The 17,467-nt window shown below is 61.2% G+C and overlaps 9 protein-coding genes across 9 annotated transcripts in view; 4 read left to right on the forward strand and 5 right to left on the reverse strand.

Annotated features, from left to right (window-relative positions):
* The window catches only part of ACA1_216930 (Rab11/RabAfamily small GTPase), a gene marked incomplete at both ends in the record, with an annotated part of 2,586 nt that extends 2,194 nt beyond the window's left edge, over positions 1–392 (reverse strand). The window contains 3 exons of the mRNA XM_004337116.1: positions 9–77; positions 192–218; positions 344–392. Coding sequence (XP_004337164.1) covers positions 9–77; positions 192–218; positions 344–392 — 145 coding nt within the window. The remainder of the gene's footprint in view (positions 1–8; positions 78–191; positions 219–343) is intronic.
* Positions 393–587: 195 nt separating this feature from the next.
* ACA1_217140 (uncharacterized protein) lies at positions 588–1,660 on the forward strand (the record flags this gene model as incomplete). The annotated part of the gene is made up of 5 exons (XM_004337117.1): positions 588–736; positions 849–981; positions 1,082–1,177; positions 1,305–1,422; positions 1,554–1,660. 5 exons carry the CDS (start codon positions 588–590, stop codon positions 1,658–1,660), a joined length of 603 nt encoding a protein of 200 aa, XP_004337165.1.
* A 946-nt stretch (positions 1,661–2,606) lies between these two features.
* On the reverse strand, positions 2,607–6,106 carry ACA1_217150 (protein kinase domain containing protein; the record flags this gene model as incomplete). Its single annotated transcript, XM_004337118.1, has 12 exons — positions 2,607–2,748; positions 2,853–3,108; positions 3,196–3,322; positions 3,403–3,651; positions 3,818–4,000; positions 4,104–4,241; positions 4,361–4,438; positions 4,516–4,644; positions 4,724–4,865; positions 4,964–5,023; positions 5,143–5,305; positions 5,632–6,106. 12 exons carry the CDS (start codon positions 6,104–6,106, stop codon positions 2,607–2,609), a joined length of 2,142 nt encoding a protein of 713 aa, XP_004337166.1.
* A 306-nt stretch (positions 6,107–6,412) lies between these two features.
* Positions 6,413–7,568, forward strand: ACA1_217160 (uncharacterized protein; the record flags this gene model as incomplete). The annotated part of the gene is made up of 6 exons (XM_004337119.1): positions 6,413–6,482; positions 6,544–6,631; positions 6,762–6,868; positions 7,022–7,068; positions 7,227–7,332; positions 7,450–7,568. The coding sequence occupies 6 exons, from the start codon at positions 6,413–6,415 to the stop codon at positions 7,566–7,568; spliced, it is 537 nt and encodes a 178-aa protein (XP_004337167.1).
* Positions 7,569–7,810: 242 nt separating this feature from the next.
* Positions 7,811–10,313, reverse strand: ACA1_217170 (Microfibrillar associated protein; the record flags this gene model as incomplete). Its single annotated transcript, XM_004337120.1, has 10 exons — positions 7,811–8,010; positions 8,090–8,224; positions 8,324–8,460; positions 8,533–8,636; positions 8,758–8,913; positions 9,074–9,259; positions 9,305–9,524; positions 9,668–9,747; positions 9,830–10,168; positions 10,275–10,313. The coding sequence occupies 10 exons, from the start codon at positions 10,311–10,313 to the stop codon at positions 7,811–7,813; spliced, it is 1,596 nt and encodes a 531-aa protein (XP_004337168.1).
* A 443-nt stretch (positions 10,314–10,756) lies between these two features.
* ACA1_217180 (uncharacterized protein) lies at positions 10,757–13,675 on the forward strand (the record flags this gene model as incomplete). The annotated part of the gene is made up of 10 exons (XM_004337121.1): positions 10,757–11,381; positions 11,537–11,723; positions 11,841–11,931; positions 11,975–12,097; positions 12,241–12,394; positions 12,493–12,563; positions 12,677–12,803; positions 12,923–13,014; positions 13,110–13,331; positions 13,430–13,675. 10 exons carry the CDS (start codon positions 10,757–10,759, stop codon positions 13,673–13,675), a joined length of 1,938 nt encoding a protein of 645 aa, XP_004337169.1.
* Positions 13,676–13,890: 215 nt separating this feature from the next.
* Positions 13,891–14,806, reverse strand: ACA1_217190 (uncharacterized protein; the record flags this gene model as incomplete). Its single annotated transcript, XM_004337122.1, has 5 exons — positions 13,891–14,075; positions 14,157–14,256; positions 14,395–14,490; positions 14,564–14,628; positions 14,689–14,806. The coding sequence occupies 5 exons, from the start codon at positions 14,804–14,806 to the stop codon at positions 13,891–13,893; spliced, it is 564 nt and encodes a 187-aa protein (XP_004337170.1).
* Positions 14,807–15,146: 340 nt separating this feature from the next.
* On the forward strand, positions 15,147–15,830 carry ACA1_217200 (glutathione transferase subfamily protein; the record flags this gene model as incomplete). The annotated part of the gene is made up of 1 exon (XM_004337123.1): positions 15,147–15,830. One exon carries the CDS (start codon positions 15,147–15,149, stop codon positions 15,828–15,830), a length of 684 nt encoding a protein of 227 aa, XP_004337171.1.
* A 190-nt stretch (positions 15,831–16,020) lies between these two features.
* On the reverse strand, positions 16,021–17,407 carry ACA1_217210 (mitochondrial import receptor subunit tom40, putative; the record flags this gene model as incomplete). Its single annotated transcript, XM_004337124.1, has 4 exons — positions 16,021–16,566; positions 16,673–16,834; positions 16,936–17,090; positions 17,185–17,407. 4 exons carry the CDS (start codon positions 17,405–17,407, stop codon positions 16,021–16,023), a joined length of 1,086 nt encoding a protein of 361 aa, XP_004337172.1.
* Between the last annotated feature and the right edge of the window lie 60 nt (positions 17,408–17,467).

A 17,467-nucleotide genomic window follows, 5' to 3' on the forward strand; every position in this document is an offset into this window, starting at 1 on the left:
CCAGTCACCTCCGATGGTGCTCTTGCAGTCGAGGGTGAACTCGTCGCGCGTGAAGCGAGACAGCAGGTTGGACTTGCCTGCGCACGCACACACGCACACCCCACACACACACACGACCCAACGCGCACGGTGGTTTGTGCCCATGTTCGTGTCACACCCACGAGGCACAAGGAGGCAGGGCGGCGCCGTACCTACAGCTGAGTCGCCCACGAGCACCACTGCACCGCGCCACGCCACATGCGTGGACACGTGAGAAGGTGAGAAGATGCGCTCTGCAGGAGGAGGCAGCAGCTGGCAGCAGCCCCCCCCACTCTGCGGGGTGTTAAGGGGTGGGGTGGTGCACCTTTGAAGAGGTGGTCGTAGTCGGGTGCATCGTGCTGCGTGTCTCCCATGGCTCTCCTGCTCCGCCGCTGCTGTTATGCTCCTCCGAGACGAGGTGCTTAGGTGTGGTCTCTCTCGGGCTTTGGGGTGCCTCCGCTTTTCCCTAGGCTTTTCTCGACTGCACATTACTTGTGCCATTTTCTTTACTATTTCCTGGAACAACACGGTCGACCTGCCGGGGAACTGCGCACATACGAAGAGCAAACATGGAAGGAGGAGGCAACCAGAACGAAGCGTGCGCGGGCCTCTTCGCCCACGCCGACAGCGTGTGCGGCACTGCGACTGCGACGACGACCAACGACGCCCTCGCTCCGGCATGCCGCGAGGCCACTGCCCGCGCCCTCTCCTGCCTGCGGTACGCACGTTAGGCCTCGTCGCGCTACTCGCCCTTTAGAGAGGGGGGGGGGCAATGGCCGCGTCGCGGAAAAGGTCCGCTGACCGCGCCCCCGGAGGGGGGCTGTCCACAGGGCGAAGAGCACGTTCATGGGTCCGCGCGCGCGCGTCGTGCTCGAGTGTGTGGCGGAGCACCGACGCGACCCCAGCCCCTGCAATGGCCTCCGCGAGGACTTTGAGCGCGACACCACCCACATCCGCGAGCAGGTACTGGCGGCAGCTCTTCTTTTTGCGTGCGCATGAGTCATCGCGGCGTGTGCGCGATAAGTTGATTTGTCATGTCGGTGTGTGCGTGTGTGGCACACAGGCCAAGCTCGACGAAGGTTGGCAGAAGCGGATGGTGGAGCTGTGCGAGGGTCCCTTCACCCGGCTGCACAAATGCCACGCCCTCATGGCCGCCCAGGTACCTTACCTCCAAGGCTGCCCCCCTTCGGGGATTTTTGGTCGACCAAGCCCTTATCGTGTGTGTCGTGGTGAGTTTGAGTCTCCTGACACAGCTGTCTCAACTTTTGTTTAACCGTATAAAACAGGGCGGGGAGCAGCGCCTGGCGGAGGTATGCGAGGAACCCCTGGACGAGATGTCGGCGTGCATTCAGCGCGTGGCGTGCCCCGCCCGCCTGAGCGCCGTCCGCGCCTGCCTGCAATCCAGTACGCACGCGTACCCCGCTGAGGCCTCCCACGTGCTCGTGACGTGGTTGCAGGCGAACTGACGGAGGTCTGTCGCGTCGTGTCGTGTCGTGTCGTGTCGTGTCGTGTCGTGTGTTGTGTTTGGTCCACAGGCGGGGGCAGGGAGGAGGTGTGCGAGGTGGAGGTGGACCGGTGGGTGGGATGCACCCTCAACACCGCCGTCGAGTCCCTCCGGGGCCTCAGCGGCTCGCGAGCGTGAGAGTAGCAGAGACGGTTGAAAGCAGTGCTAGTGAAGGGGTGCATAATGCTGGTTAACCGCTGGCAGCCAAACGGCTAGCCGCATGTTCTCACCACCGTGGATTCTTGCTGACAATGAAAAAGGCTGATTTCTGCTGCTAGAGGACCAATGGACAGTGGAGCTGATCAGCAGACAATGGACCAACAGCAAGGTGAGTGTTTCTACCATCTTGTTTGTTGAGGTAGTGCTGGTGGTACTCAACAGTGCCTTTGGTGAGCAATTTATTTGAATGCTTGTAAATTGAGGTGAATTTGAAGAAGATACATTGGTAAAAAATATAGAAGTCACTGGGTTAGCAAGTTGTCCTTTATTTTCTTCTTGTGGTGATGCAATGGCATTCACCACAAGATCCTTCCAGCCCATGCCAGCAACATCACCCTCTACTTCTTGGTGAGAGGTGACAGTGGTGACCTTTGGGCTTGCACAGGAAGACTGGCTGAGTGGGAGAAAGCCTCTTGGTGATCAAGCCAACCCTCACCAAGGAATTTAGATACTCTCCTGCTTGCAGTGGCAGTGCAGAGCCAGTGGCACTAGTTGTCCACCAGTTCCTGGCTGAGGCCATGTCACCTTCAGCAACCACACCTGTCACTTTTTATTGTGTGGCAGGGTATTTTGTTTGTTGATGAGATGTTGTGTGTTTACCCACACTGCACTCAGCTGTTGCTTCTCAACACAGTCACCAGCTTTTTCTGGCTTGCCTTGGAACTGTCATGGTGTGATGGTGCTCACTGGTTTGGCGGTTGTTGGCTCTTCTCTTTCACAATTTAATCAAATCTCTTTCACTATTTACATCTTCGTGTAGCACCATAACCACCAGCGCGTGGTGTGTACAGCACCACCATCGTCATCACTACCCACAACAAGGATCGGGCACGGGTGCTCATAACAACGCCCAGGGAGCGTGGGCCTAGCAACGGCCGTTGGTGTCGTCCTGCTGCTCGCTGAATCGGAGTGAGTCATTGGGTCCCTCCTCCTCCTTCTCCTCCACCTCCTCTTCGTCGTCGGCCACTGATCGCCGCCTTGATCGGGACGATTTACTCCGGCCCTTCCTGCCGAGCGACACACACGCGACACACACACACACACACACACACAACGACTGATGAGTGAGGACAGCTTCGACGAGGGGGAAGGGGCGAGCAAGGGCGCATACGCGAGGCTGTTGGGCGAGGCGGTGAGTGAGGCGAATCCGTTGAAGAGCGGCAGCGGGGCCTTGCGGGCGGTGGCGGGACGGACGAACGGTTTGGAGGTGGGGCAGGTGAAGGGCGACTGGAGCACGCCCGCGGTCGCGAGCGGCGAGGAGAAGGTGACCGACGACGTCGTAGCGCGGCGCAGTTCCGTGGCGGGCGGCGGGCGGAACTCCTCGAACGAGTCCGTCCGCGACATCTTGTAGCCCCTCGGCGTGAACGCTGTGATCGATCGGCCACGGCCCAATCGTTAATCAAAACAAATCCCGGGAGGGGGCAGTGATTGGCGATTGGCGGGGACGAGAGTACTCTTGGTGAGGGGGTCTTTGGGCAGCGGGGAGATGAATGCCACGAACGAGTCCTCGTCGGCGCGCTGGCCAGGCGGGTGGCCTTCCTGCAGCAGGAAATCGTCGTCGTCCGCTGTCGGCAACTCGCTCTGCGGGAGAACCCACCGGTGAGTGAGCGTGCGCGTGCGACACGCACACCGCACACCCGAGACCGAGGCGCGGACGGTACCTGGTGGTCGGCATGGACGGGTTCGTATTCGGCACTCATCTTGTCCTCCTTGGGCTGCTCCCCGTCCCCCTGCGCTATGCCGGCGTCGTGGTCGTGTTCTTCGTGGCGGCGGTGGTTGCGGTTGTGATCTTGCTGCTGCTGCTGCTGCTGCTGCTGCTCTGCGCCGGAGTTCCCGTTGCTGGCGGACAACCGATGATTGTCGAACGGCGGCGCGAGGTTGAGGGCCTCGTGGAGCATCCGCGTGGAGGACTGTCGCTCCACTATGGGCGCATACTGTGTGTGTGTGTGTGTGTGGGTGTGGGTGTTGTGGGTGTCGCAGATCATCGCACGATTTAGGAGGTGCTCGAGCCGACGCGAGAGACAACACAACACAACGAGGGCCGCGGGCGATAAAGGCTAAGTGAGCGTGCGGTACCCAGTTGGTGTCGAGTCGTCGTTGGAGAATGCTCTTGATGCGGGGCTCCGTGGCGAGCAGCGATTCGGCCGAGGGCCGCTCAAATGGCTCTGGTCGCATCATCGCGTGGATGACCTTGCACAACTCGGCCGACCGGGTCAGGCGCGGGATCTTGCCCTCCCGCAGCTTGGCACTCAATCGCCCCTGCGTCCACCACCCACCACACACGCGCAAGTGTGAATGGCCAGGAAAGAAACGACAACTCGGGGGGGGGGATGAAAGTGAAGCTGTAAAGTAAAGTCAGTACCCCCTTGGGCATTTGCACGTTGGCGGCCAGTTCGAATACGGTGGCGCCCAGTGAAAAAATGTCGGCCGCTGATCCGATTGTCTTGGTGGACTCGTTTCGGTTCCACTGCAGCAGTTCCGGTGCCATGTAGCACCCATCCTGTGTGCGGTGAAGAAAAGGGAGGCGAAGCGTCAGTGCTCGCTTGATAGGACAAAAGTATGTGCTGTGCGTGTGTGTGCGTGTGTGTGCGTGTGTGTGTGTGCGTGTGCGTGTGGTACCCCGTCCTCCCCCTGCCACTCTCCCTTGGCGATGGCCTGGCCAAAATCCCCCACCTTGACCAGCACCGAATCGGGTCCCTGCGCAACGGCGAGAAGAGGCCGGGTAAGCACGGCAGCGGGCGGGGAGGGAGTGACGAGGAAAGAGAGGGGGGCACCTGTGCATGCGAGTGGTCCACGCTCCCGTCCCCGATGAACTGCCGCCGGCACTCGAGGCACACGAGCAGCATGTTGGAGGGCTTGATGTCCAGGTGCAACAGGTTCTGGTCGTGAATGTGCCGCACGCCCTGCACGATTCAAATCATTTAGCGCGGTGGTCGGTCCCGGCAATGGGGGGGGAGCAACGAGAGAGAGAGAGAGAGGTACCAGGAGCATGTCGGTGAGGAAGCTCCATATCTGGTCCTCGGACAGCGGGCCGTGCTTGTACATGAAGTCCTTCAGGGAGCCCAGCTCGCAAAGCTCCGTCTGGATGTAGAGCGACGCCCGCTCCTCCCACGCGTCCACGAACCTGTGCCCGCGCCGTTAGCCGTCCATACGACACAGTCGTGCAAAGAGAGAGAGAGAGAGAGAAGGAGGAGGAGGAGAAGAAGAAGAATGGTTACGCACTTGACGCAGTGGGGATGCTTGAGCTTGTTCATGGTGCTGGCCTCCTTCATCTTGCTCTTCCTGTTCGGGTTTCAGGGGAGGGGTCCACCGATGAGCAACTGCCGCTGCGTTCGCGCGAGAAAAGAGAGAAAGCGGAAGCAAACAAAGAGAGAGAGAGAAGAGAGGGAGGGGGAACTGACTTGTCGGCTTTGCCGGTGAAGGGCTTGGACTTCTTGATGGCGTAGAGCTGCTGGTCCCGCCGTCCCCGCACGCGGAACACCTCCCCGAACGACCCGCTCCCGATGCAGGCCTCCTCCTCGTACTCGTACTCGTACTTGGAGCTGCCCGGGTCGGGCGTCGCACCTGCACGTGCAACAGAGAAGAGAAGCGAAGAGAAATGAGAAGAGAAATGGGGGGGAGTCAAGGCCCAAAGGGGGTTCGATTGAACGCGGGGCCGGGGCGGCAACACCCACGAGGCGACCCCCGGGTCCACCCCATCCCGCCCACAGCCCATAGAGAGAGGGAACCAGAAGAGAGACCAGAAGCGAAGAGAAGCACTCTAGAGAAGAAGAGAGAGAGAACGAAAGCGACGAAGGAAGGAGAACGAGAAAGGAGAAGACCCGAGGACGGGAGAGAGGGGGGGAGAGGGCTTTGGGGGTGGTTGGGGGGAGAGGAGGGGGGGGTTGTACATTGTCGAAAGAGCTCGGGGTTGAAGGAGGGGGCGGAGTGGTGCGGGTGGGCGGCGTAGTGGTGGGGCTGGTGGACGCTGAAGGAGCCCATGGCGGCGGCGGCGGCGGCGGTGGAGGCGGTGGAGGAGAGGAAGGGCGGGGCGGGCGTGTAGGAGAGGACGCGCGCCTGGGCCTTGTAGACGGGCGCGGGCGAAGGAGAAGGGGGCATGGGCATCTTGCGCTTGCCCAGTTCCTTGTTGGGGCCGGCCGACTGGACCTGGTTCCAGCGGGAGGGCTGAGTACTCGCAAATGCGGATTCGTCTGGCCGTGGCAGGCCGGGCGAGGTCACCTCCTCATCCATCTCCACATTGTATCGATCGATGTCCTCTTCGTCGTCGTCATCGTCGTCGATGATGAATGAAATGGAGCGGTCATTCTCGCTACTTTTGTTCCCGTCGTCCTCTTCCTCCCCCTTCCAGGAAGAAGGAGGATCCATGATTAGGGGGGCTGTGAAGTAAGCCGTGGTCGCTGGCTGGTGGCTCCCCGACAAGCTCGGGCAAAATCGAATTTGTAATATCAAAATAGCAACAGCACCCACTTCTTTCTTGGTTGCTTGGTGGCTTTGTAAAAAGCCCTAACGGCTCCTTGCCCTCGACCCCAAACTCGAGTGTGGCGACGCGGCAAAAAATCGCTTCATTTCGTCGACACTGTAGCTCGACAGTCGACAAACCACATTCGCAGCTTGGGCCGGCGGCGTCGCGCTGTTTTCTTCGATTCCTCCTCTCATCGCCAGAACTCAAAGATGGCCGACGAACGCAGACAAGCTCTCACCCGCATCATCGGCGAGCGCCTCTCCAACTGCTTCGGCCTCGGTACGTGCACCAATGTGCCGGTTCCCGCAAGTCCCTCTCCAACCCCCCCCCCCATTTACAGGAAATGCTGCGGATCAGTGCGTGGCCGTGAAGGGCGAAAATGATGAGGAGTGCCTCCAGCTGGAATCCCTCCGCCTGCACTGCTTTGCGTACGTAAGACAGATCCAATGTGTAAATATTTTTATCGGTTATTTTTAAATCAAACAATTATCTAAATACTCCATAATACATACTAAAAAGACTTCTAACAATAATTGTTATAACCCTTTTTGTGGACAGTGAGCTGCTGTGCCCCCAGCAAGCGCAGCGAGCTGTGACGTGTCTGCAGACGCGGCGAAACCCCTCCCTGTGCCAGGACGACATCAAGGCCCTTCGCGCCTGCACCGGTATCCCCGCCCCCCCGCACGCCTGCAAACAAGCCCGTGCGGTGTGTGGCCCGTGCGACGCACAACTCACACCACCTCTCATTCTCATCCCTCTTCTTCTTTCTTTGCGTACGTTCTTTCTTTCTTTTTCTTCATTTTTCTTTGCCGTCGCAGGGCCGGCGTTCGATCACTTCGTGGACCGCTACCCGCAGCACTCGCTGGTCGACCGGACCGAGAAGGCGTGCGCGGGTCCGTCCGACAAGCTCACCTCCTGCATCGAGGCCAACAAGGCACGAACTCCTCCTTCCCTCCTTCCCTCTCTCCAGCACGCACGCACGCACGCACGCACGCAACTCATCTCGTCCGCGCGCATGTTCAGGGTGACGCTTCCAAGTGCCAGGTCGAGCTGAAGGAGGTGGACCTCTGCGTGGGCTCCGTCATCTGCCCCGCCGAGGGCCGCACGCTCGGCGAGTGCCTCCGCAACGGTACGCGCCTTTCTTCTACTACTACTACTACCGACCCGCCCCAAATCGCCAGCCAGCTGAAGAAGCTCCAACGTGCCTCTGCATACACGCGGGTGCCCCCCCCCCAAACCGCACCAGGCACCGAGGACTCGTGCGCGTCGCAGCGTCAGGCGTTCAGCGCGTGCGTGGCCGAGGGCCGGCTCAAGTTCTGGGAGGAGCTCGGCATCCCCGTCAACGAGTTCGCCGCCAAGCAGTGAGGCCTCACTGCGCAGGTGGGCTGCTGCTACCAATGCGCGTGTGCGCATCTCCAGATGTGTGGAGTGCACGCACACACAACAACACGTGCAAAGGTTACATGGCGCCCTTTTTCCTATCGCACTTCTTTTCGCCTTCCGCGAACACACGCGCGCACCACACGCGCACGTAGAGGTGCACCTCTGTCCAGCACACGAGGTCTCTGCTTCTGCTTCGGAGGAGAAGTGCCTGAGAGCCACTACAACTACTGGTGGCCGTCGGCGCCGGGCCTCTTCCGCTTGCGGTGGAGGGGGTCGTCCACGCTGCCCACGCCGCCCATCTTCTGCGTGTACTTGGCGCGGAGGGCCGGCGCCACGCTCCACGGGTCCCACCGATCTGCCGGTGCCGCAGGCGCGCCTCCCGCCGGATTCTCGCCCGGACGCGCGAACGGGTTGGTCTTGCCGCCTGCGCACCACACACACACACGCGAGTGAGTGGCCCGCCAGAGGGGAGGAGCTGCGGTGGGGGGGGGTAGGGGGTGTACCGCCGAGGTAGGTGGTGTCCTGGTCGACGAGATGGGTGTACTTGGTGCGGCCGGCGCGTCCAAAGTTCTTGACCTGCATGACCTTGGGCAGGATCGTACGGTCGAACTTGTCCTCCAGCGTGGGCTCCGAATAATCTGAGATTATTATTGTTATTATTATTATTATTATGAACGCCACAGGAGAGGAGAGCGAGCCAACACGGGGGTGGGGTGGGGAGAGGCGTAGGTGCGTACCGGTCTCCTTGACGAGCTCGTCGTCCTGGTAGAAGGCGCCCTTGTGGTAGTACTTCTGCAGGAACTTCCACTTCTTCTTTTCCTTGGGCTGCAGCGCCTCCGCGTCGAGCTTCGCGATCTCCGCGTCGGACAGGCCTCTGCGCCCTCCCCCAGTCAGGAAGGAGTATTATAAATATAAATATAAATATATATAGTGGGGGGGCACGCACCGTCGTCTCTCGATCTCTTGGAGCTCCTTCTCCCACTGCAGCTTCTCCTCCTGGTCCCGTCGGATCCTCTTCAACTCCCGGATCTTCCACTTCTCGAACTCGGCCTACGCATGTGGCAACCCAACCCACCCAAACCAGTGCACACCGCCATGAGCAAAGCCGCGGCCTCAGTTCGTGTGTGTGTGTGTGCGTGTGTGCGTGTGGTGTGTGTGTCGCGTGCTGTACCTCTTCGTCCTCTTCCTCGGGGTCGGCCTCGGACTCGGAAGAGGAGCCGTCGTTGTCGCCGCCCTCGTTCTGCTGGGCATCGGCGCGCTCCTTTTGGATGGCCTCCACCAGCAGATCCCGCGTCTGCGCCTTCCTGCGCTCCTTCTGCTCCTCCTCCTGATGATGGGCGGGCGGGCCGTGGGTAGTGTCGTGTGGTGTCGTTGGTCGTGTGGTGTCGTTGGTCGGGCCGTGTTCAGTTTGCATCCGCGAAGAGAGAAAGAGAGAACGAAAGGAAGAAGAGGGAGAGTCAGTCTGTGAGGGGGGAGGGGGGGTGTACCTTCTGGGCCTGGAGGGCCTCCTCCTGCTCCTTGCGCTCGCGCTCGCGGATGGTGTCCCGGTCCTGCTTGCGCACGAAGGTGGGCGCCACGACGGGCCGGCGGCTGCCGTAGCCCCCCTCGTCCTCGCTGTCCGACGTGTCCGTCTCGTACTCCGAACTGCCCTCCTCCTCGCTCTCCTCCTCTTCCTGCCACCCCCCCCCCAACCACCGCCGTCGCCACAAGACGCACACGTGAGACGAGGCACCCCCCAATCCAATGGTACGAGCGGCGGCTGCGGGGGGGGGAATGTGATGAAGGGAGGGGCGTGCCTCGTCCTCCATTTTGGCCAGCTCCTCCTCCTCGTCCTCCTCCTCCTGCTCCCGGATCTTGGCCTTGAGCCGCATCCGCCGCTCCAGCACGCTGTCCTCCTCCTCGTCTTCATCATCGTCCGCGGAGGTGGCGTCGCCGGCCCTGTGAGTGGCACACATCACACAACACAACACAACACACACACACACACAGCTCACCGATCAGCAAACTCGCCTCATTACGATGGGGGGTTAAGGGAATGCGCGGCGAGCGTGGGCGGCGAAATCACGCACGGGCGCGCGTACCGTGCACCGTTGGCGGGAGCCGTCGCCACCACCACCTCGGCCACCGCGCGACGGCGACGTCCTCCGTCCTCGGCCGAGGCCTACACGACACGGCCAACGACACACCATGTCAACAAACTGAGTGGTAGATTGCCATCGCATGGCAGGAGGCGAACGACGTACGGATGATGAAGAAGAAGGTGATGAGGAGGAGGAGGCCATGAAGACCACTTCGGCCTCCTGGCGGCGACGGCGAGCGGCCCGACGCAGCGCCTCGTCCTCGTCCTCTTCACCACCGCCACCTTGGTCGTCGTCGCGGCTGGTATGTCGTTGGGCCGCCCGTCGCAGCCGACGGTCCTGCTGCTCGTCCGCTGCCGCGGGTTTGCCCACGACGTCCCACCGCCCGCCGCCCGTGGCGGCACCGCTCTTGGCAGGCGCCGAGGCGCCGGCCAGCTTCGCGGCGGCAGATGATGGGCCAGGCAGGCTGGCGTCCTCTCCATCCTCGCTCGCCCATTTGGGTGCCTGTCATTATAATGATTGATGAAATCCCCAACGTAAATCGGTGTGCACGAGACAGTGTAAAACGAAAAAAAGATTGAGGAGAGAGGGGCATGAAAAGGAGCTGCACCTGACCCGGTCTGTAGCGGCGCACGCCCTTCGATTGCATGTTGCTTCTTCACTGCTCTGATGATTTGTTGATTGTTGATGCTGCAAAGGCCCAGAAAAAGATGTGCTCTTTTCCTTTTCTTTCCTGTCTCTATTTTCAATTTGATTTGTTTGTTTTTGGTATTTTCCTTTTTCTTTTTGTTTCATTTGAGACGCACGAGATCTTCTTGCCAAAGGGGGAGGAGAGATGAACGGCCACGGCAATAACGACGACGATGACGACATGGACGACATGGACGCCGCTGCCCAGAACGAGCGCGGGAACCGGGCCGACAGTAGTGGCTCCCTCATCCCTAAAGAAAAGGCCCTCCCCAACGTGCTCCAATGGTACCACTCGCTCATCTCATCGGCGGGGGGGGGAGAGGAGGAAGATGGAGATGTTGAACACATCATCTTGTGTGGTTGTGGATGGTTTCAACCACAAGGCTGGTGAATGCGTACGACATGGCGCCCGGCCACGCGCTGCCGAAGCGGGAGGTGTACGGGGACTACCTGGCGTTCTGTCGGGACCACCAGCTCGAGGCCACCAACGCGCCGGCCTTTGGCAAGATCCTCCGCATGGTCTTCCCCGACATCACCTCGCGCCGGCTGGGCCGCCGCGGCCAGACCTCGCACCACTACAACCACTTCCGGCGCCGCCCCGCCGGACAGGCCCCCGCCCACCTCCACCTCACCGGCGGCCTCCTCTCCGCCCTCACCGCCGGCCTCGGCTGGACCGCCGCCGCCGCCTCCTCCTCCTCCTCTTCTCCCACGCTCTCTTCTTCTTCTTCTTCATCATCGTCGTCGTCTTCATCGACCACCGCCAGCACCACCACGCTACCCACACATCATCACCACCAGCAGCAACATCATCATCAACACCAGCATCAGCATCATCATCAGCATCACCAGCACTATCAGCAGCGACACGATCACCCCGGCACGACCAGTGGCAGCGGTGGCGGTGGTGTGGGCGAGGAGCCGCCTCCGTTCTCGACGCTCGCGGCGGGGCGGCGCTCGCCCCACCCGCTCCTCCCGCCGCCCGTCGCCTCGGGCTTCCCCCACCCTCTCCCGCCTCCCTGCTTCGATGGTGCGCCCCGGCCTCTCGCGCGCATCTCCCGATGATCTCCCGCGTTCACATTCCTCTGACAAGTGTGACGACGTTGTGTGTCGTGTCGTTGGTCGCGTCATTGGTCGTGTCGTGTCGTGTCGTGTCGTGTCGTGTCGTGTCGTGATCGCGATCAGAGACGCAAAAACGGGCGAACCCGTTTTCGTCGTTCAGCTATTCGTCGTCGGAGGTGGCGCCTTCGTCGCTGCTCGCGGTCCCTCGCATCTCCGCCGTCGGCGGTGAGATGCCCCACTTTGCGCTAAGCACCCACCAGCTGCATCCCGACTTCAAGCAGGACGCCGAATCCTTCAGTTCCCTCTACCGGTACCAAACTCGCACATATTCCTGTGGATGCGCGTGTGTCGTGTCATGCGTGTCGTGCGGTGTGTCGTGTGTCATGAAGAGACGCGTGGACCAACGCGTACGGCGTGCGATGTGCAGGAGTCATCAGCAGGAGGTGTGCGGGATCATGAGCGGGGCGTACCTCAACTACGAGGTCCTCCAATCTGCCCTCTGCGCATTCTACCCACAGGTACCCCGACCAATCCGCGCGCGCGTTGTGTGTGTGTGTGGAGCGTTATGGCTCCACAACGCTAAACGCGCGTGCTTCGGACCAGCAGATGAAGAAGTACCACCACCTGCTCTCCTCCCAGGCCATAGTCGACCAGATCGCCGATAGCGACCTGCAGTTCTACGGCGTTCGCATCCCCTCCACCCCAATGCCGTCATCCCATGCCCCACGTGGCTGACATACGCGCGTGCGTGTGTGTGTGCGTGTGTGCGTGTGTGTGCGTGTGTGTGCGTGCGTGTGCGTGCGTGTGTTGCTGTTGCTGTTGCACAGTGGATGGTGGGGCAGCTGGTGCCCGACGTGCTGGCCGACACGAGCGAAGACAAGCTGAGCCGCCTCCTGCACCTGGCCGAATCCTTCGTCCCCCTGCTCAAGGCCGCGATGACCTACTCGCTCCCGCCCGCCCTCGCCGAGTCCAAGGCCAGGAGTACTGCACCGCCACCAAACTTTGACTTTGCCTTGACTTTCAACGTCGGTCGCTGCGTTGACTCTCGTCTTTGTTCTCTCCCCCTCCCCCCCAACCAGCGGCCATGAATTTCTCCAAGACCCTCCGCTCGCGTGCGGTCGTGGCTCGCCTGTCGACCCGGCTGCGGGCGGTACGTAGAACAAAACAGTTGACTTTTTCCTCCCCGCGTCGTCTCGTCAAAGGAACCACGAAAGTTAGTGATTGGCTGATTATGCGGTGCTCATCGTCCGCGTGTGTGCGCAGGTCCTGGAACACGACGCGGGGCGGGAGGAGGTGCAGGCCATGACTGCCGGGTGGCACCGACTCGACTTTGATTTCATCGACGAGAAGACCGCCATCTACGGCCGCTTCCGCCACATCGCCATGACCTGTACGCGCCCATGACCATGGCCACTCGTCATCGTCATCAACACACACACACACACAACAACAACAACAACAACAACAACACACTCACTCACTCTATCCCATTCTTTTGTGCGTGTGCAGTCCGGGAGGGGTACACGGTGCTGCTGCAGCAGCGCAGGCGCCTCGACGATTGGTCCGCCTGGCTCATGCGCCTGGCCGAGAGCGTGGCCAAGGTTCGCTTACCCCCCCCCTCTTACCACTGCTGCCCCGTTCTTCTTCTTCGTTCTTCTTCTCATTGCGTGGCACGTGATTGGGGGGGGGCTTGTAGGGCGAGTTTGAGTCGCAGGCCCGGTCGATGGGGGACTTTCTGATGAAGTGGGGCGTGTACAGCCACCTGGTGCTGTGCAACCTGGCCGTCCTGCGGGCCGAGCGGATGGAGACGTTCTACCTCCTCTTCGACTGGGTCCAGACCCTCCTCGCCCTGTGCCTCGAGGAGCAGGAGATCACCGGTACCCTCCGCCGACGACACACGCCCTATCGCCCCCTCCAGGTTAACCTCCCTCCCTCTGCCCAATGAGCGTCGTTGATAAATTGATCACCACTTGACCATTAATCTTTCATTGGCCGGTGGTGGTTGTACGTCTGCAGGGCGAGATGGAGCGTGGGCGAGTCGACCACGGGGCCGACGGGCGCGGCGATGATGATGGTGGGCGGGCGGCGGGGAAGGATCAGCAATCGAGGCTGATGTCCCATCACCACCACCACCACCATCAGCCGCAGCAGCAGCAGCAGCGGGAGGAGACGGAGAAGGAGGGCGGCAAGCACGCGGCCCACTATTCGCCCAAGAGGGCACCGTACGCCCCAACCGCCGGCGACGACTTCTCCGACTTTTGACGCCACATACACACACAAATAAAACAACAACAAAACGACATCTCCCCCTTCGTCATCAGCAACATGCTGGTGCCGCGCCTCCCCTTCGCAGACCGCAAGTGCAAGCTCATCACCTCGCCCATTCAATGTAGCGCAGGTACAGGTGACACAACAACAACAACAACAACACAACATCCAGCGGTGAAGGCAGCCACGAGTTTGCCTGCGACACGTGCTCAGGCAAGCACGCAGGTTGAAGCCGAAGAACACCTGGCGGCGGCAGCAACGGCATCGTCGTCGTCATCGAAATAGTCGTCGTCGCGTAGGGGCGAGGGCTCGCCCAGCAGCTGCAGCTGCACCCGCCCCGCGCCCAGCCAGGCCGGTTCGTACGAGTGGCGGTCGAGAACCTTCCCTTTGTGGACTGCAATGGGGGGGGGGGGCATCAGCAACCTCCACACACCAAGCTCCGCTGCTGCGAGCATGCGTGGGGGGGGGGGCGCACTGATAGTGAGTCGGTCCAGTTGGATGACGAAGAGCGTGCTCAGCCGCCTACGCAGCTCCTCCAGCGAGCTGTCGCGCCGGACCGACACCCTGTGGTACCGCTGTCGCCCGCACCGCACTTCCACACCCACCTAGGGCGGCTCATCACACGACACGACACACACGACGCACGACACACAACGAGTTGGACCCTCCCGCCACAAGCATCACGAGAAGCTGCGCGGGCATGGTGGGCACACCGTGTCCAGGGTGTTTGTCGCGGCTCTTCTCCCACCCCCTGCTACTGGTGGTGGGCTGGTAGGCTGCTGTTCCTCTACGCGACTGCTCTGGAGGGCCTGGTTGGTGTTGGTTGGTTGGCTGGCTGGCTGGTTGGTTGGTTGGTTGGTTGGTTGGCTGGGGTCCATGTACCCTGATGGGCTGTCGGCACAGAGGGCAGTCGCGGCGCTTTTGGAGGTGGGTCACGATGCAGCGTCCTGCGGCACGGTTAGACCCACACGGCCGCACGTGGAGAGGGGGGTTTGGGGGTGGGGTACCGCAAAAAGGCTGGCGGCAGCAGGCGGGCGAGAAGACGTCCCCGGCCTCCCGTAGTGTCCTCCCCCGACCCATGGAAAAGTCCTCCAGGCAGATGGGACATCGCTCCTCCTCTTCCATGTTTGGCTGCGCTGGTAAAGAAGAAGAAAGGAAATGAATTGAGAAATGAACACCGCCCGGAGTGGTTCGGTACCGCACACCACTCCAGCTACCTCCCCTGGGCACGCAGGCCAAAGACAGTTCTACCTGCGCACAGGACATACCCACGCCCTGAGCCAGAAGGGAGTCAACAATGATCACACCTGGGCCAATGGGCATACTGGCAATGCTGCGGCCCATTCGCAGGCAAGCGGCAGTTTCGGCTTGTTGCGATTGGGCGGGCGCAAAGCGCACACCTCCTAATAAGTTCATCCCGCCAAGCGGCAATCCACACAACACAGCACTCACTTACCAAACCACAATGAACACGACCAGCCCTGTGACCAAGCCCACCCTAACCTACTTCAACGTTATCGGCCGCGCCGAAGTGGCGCGCCTGATGCTCGAGGACGCCGGCGCCGACTACCACTTCGTGCCCGTAGCCAACTGGCCCGACTGGTCCGACGACAAGGCCCGCCTCACCGCCGCCGGCAAGCTCGCTTTCGGCCAGGTCCCACTCTATGAGGAGCCCGACGGGCTCACGCTGGTCCAGAGCGGCGCCATCGCGCGCCACTTGGCCCGCAAGCTCGGCTTCAACGGGGCCGACGCCCACGAGGAGGCCCTGATCGACCAGGCCAACGAGGGCGTGGTGGACACCATCACCGCCATGGCCGAGCCCATCTTTCGCACACCCGCCGCCCTCCAGACCGAGGCCAAGCAGAAGCTGGTCAGGGAGACCCTGCCGGCGCACTTGGCCATGTTCGAGAAGCTGCTCGAGAAGAACGGCAACAAGGGCGCCTTCTTGGTGGGCGCGAAGCTGAGCTACGCCGACCTCAACTTGTGGGTCGCTCTGGAGCTGGTGTTCGCCCGGGTGGAGGGCAGCCGCGACGCACTGCTGGGCGCCTTCCCGGCGGTGAAGAAGCTCATCGAGAGCGTGTCGGGGAGGGAGCGCATCAAGGCCTACATCGCCCGCGACGTCTACACCACCAAAACTGGGCAGCCCTAACTCGGCAATGGGGTGTCATAAGCCTTTGTTAAAACTAAAGCTTCCTCTTGGCCAACGACACACACACACACCGCACGCACACACACGAAATGGCACGACACAAGGAGAGAGCGAGGAAAAAGAAAAAGAAATGGAAGTGGGTTGGGGTTGAGGGGGCAGAAACGCTGGGGGTGGTGGTGGTGCTGTTTGTTCACAAGTGGAAGGAGAAGCCAAAGCCCACCTTGTACACGTCCTTGGCGTAGTTCATGTCGCCGCAGATGAGGAGGGTGACGGTGTCGAGCACCTTCTCCTCGAGGATGGCCGAGCAGCACCAGTTCGAGTCGACGCGGCCGCGCACGCGGGACTGGAGGAGGTTGTAGGCGTAGCCCGCCGAGTAGACCGCCTCCCACACGCCGTGGTCCTCGAGGTGGATGAGCTGCATGTCCGTGCTCCACGACTTGCGCCCGTCTTCCATCACCTGCGTGTAGGAGCTCGTCAGGTGGCCGTAGGAGGCCATCGAGGCCGTGGCGATGCACTTTCGTCCGTTCCACGCGACGCGCCCGGCCGCGGTGAGCTCCGTCCGCCCCATGCGCGAGTCGAAGAGGCCGTGGAGGCCCAGCGCCACGTTCGGGTGCACGCTCTGCGCGTAGGACAGCTCGTACATGCCCGGGTTGTGCCACTTGAACTGCGCCTGGTAGTCCGACCCCTTCATGTCCAGCTCCATGTTGAACTGCGGCGGGATGGGCTTCGCCGACGGCTGCTCCCACGCGCGCGCAACATAAGCACACACCAGCGTAAACGCTTTGCGCGGGCGAATGTGGGGTGCAGGTGTGTGTGGGTGTGGAGGGAGTGAGGTGACGCACCTTGCCCACGACGCCGGTGAGGCGGAGAGAGAGTTTGGAGACGGGCTTGCTCCTTCCGCCCGGAGTGGTTCGGTACCAGGTTTTGAGGGGGAAGGCGATGCGGCCCTGCACCGTGCCGTTGAGCAGCATGGGACCGGGGCTGAGCTTGCCGTCGAGGAACATCTGCACATGTGCGCCAGCTCATGAGGTGCATGCCATCGTGTACACCTCGCCACGAGCTCGACCAGAGATCAATCCAACTGGCAAGAACAGGAAGTAAGTACCCCGGTGGGAGAGAAGTAGCGTGTCATAAAGTTGTAGGAGGGCGGCTCGGTCTGCGATCCAAAGTGGATGGCGTGGGTCATATCGAAGTTGGCCGTGATGGTGCGTGAGACATCAAAGTTGAATCCATCAAAGTTCTCCCTCGAGTCCAGAATTCCTGCACGAGGTTCACAATTATTTGTACAAGATTAGAATTGTGATGCAAATCACAATTCTACACTAATCACAGAAATTAGAAGTATAGCTCCTACCCTTGCTTTCCTTGGAGAGATCATCGAATTTGCCCGGGTAGGGCAGTGGGCCGTGATCCAGCACTCGCCGCCAGAAGCTTGGAGGCGCTTCTTTGTGAGTTTCGGCAGGAGCGATGGGCTCTGATGGAGATCCTGCTCCCGCGAGAGGCGGAAGGGGAGGCATGACGGGAACGCTCGGAAGGGCGCTCGGGGCAGCGGCGGGTGGTGAGGGAAGCTTGTCCATCTTTTCGCGAACGATTTGTGCGTCGAGATCACGGGCTGCGGAGACGAGTGCCACACAACA

Source organism: Acanthamoeba castellanii (genome assembly GCF_000313135.1).
Source record: "Acanthamoeba castellanii str. Neff unplaced genomic scaffold scf7180000084758, whole genome shotgun sequence".
Lineage (NCBI taxonomy): Eukaryota > Discosea > Longamoebia > Acanthamoebidae > Acanthamoeba > Acanthamoeba castellanii.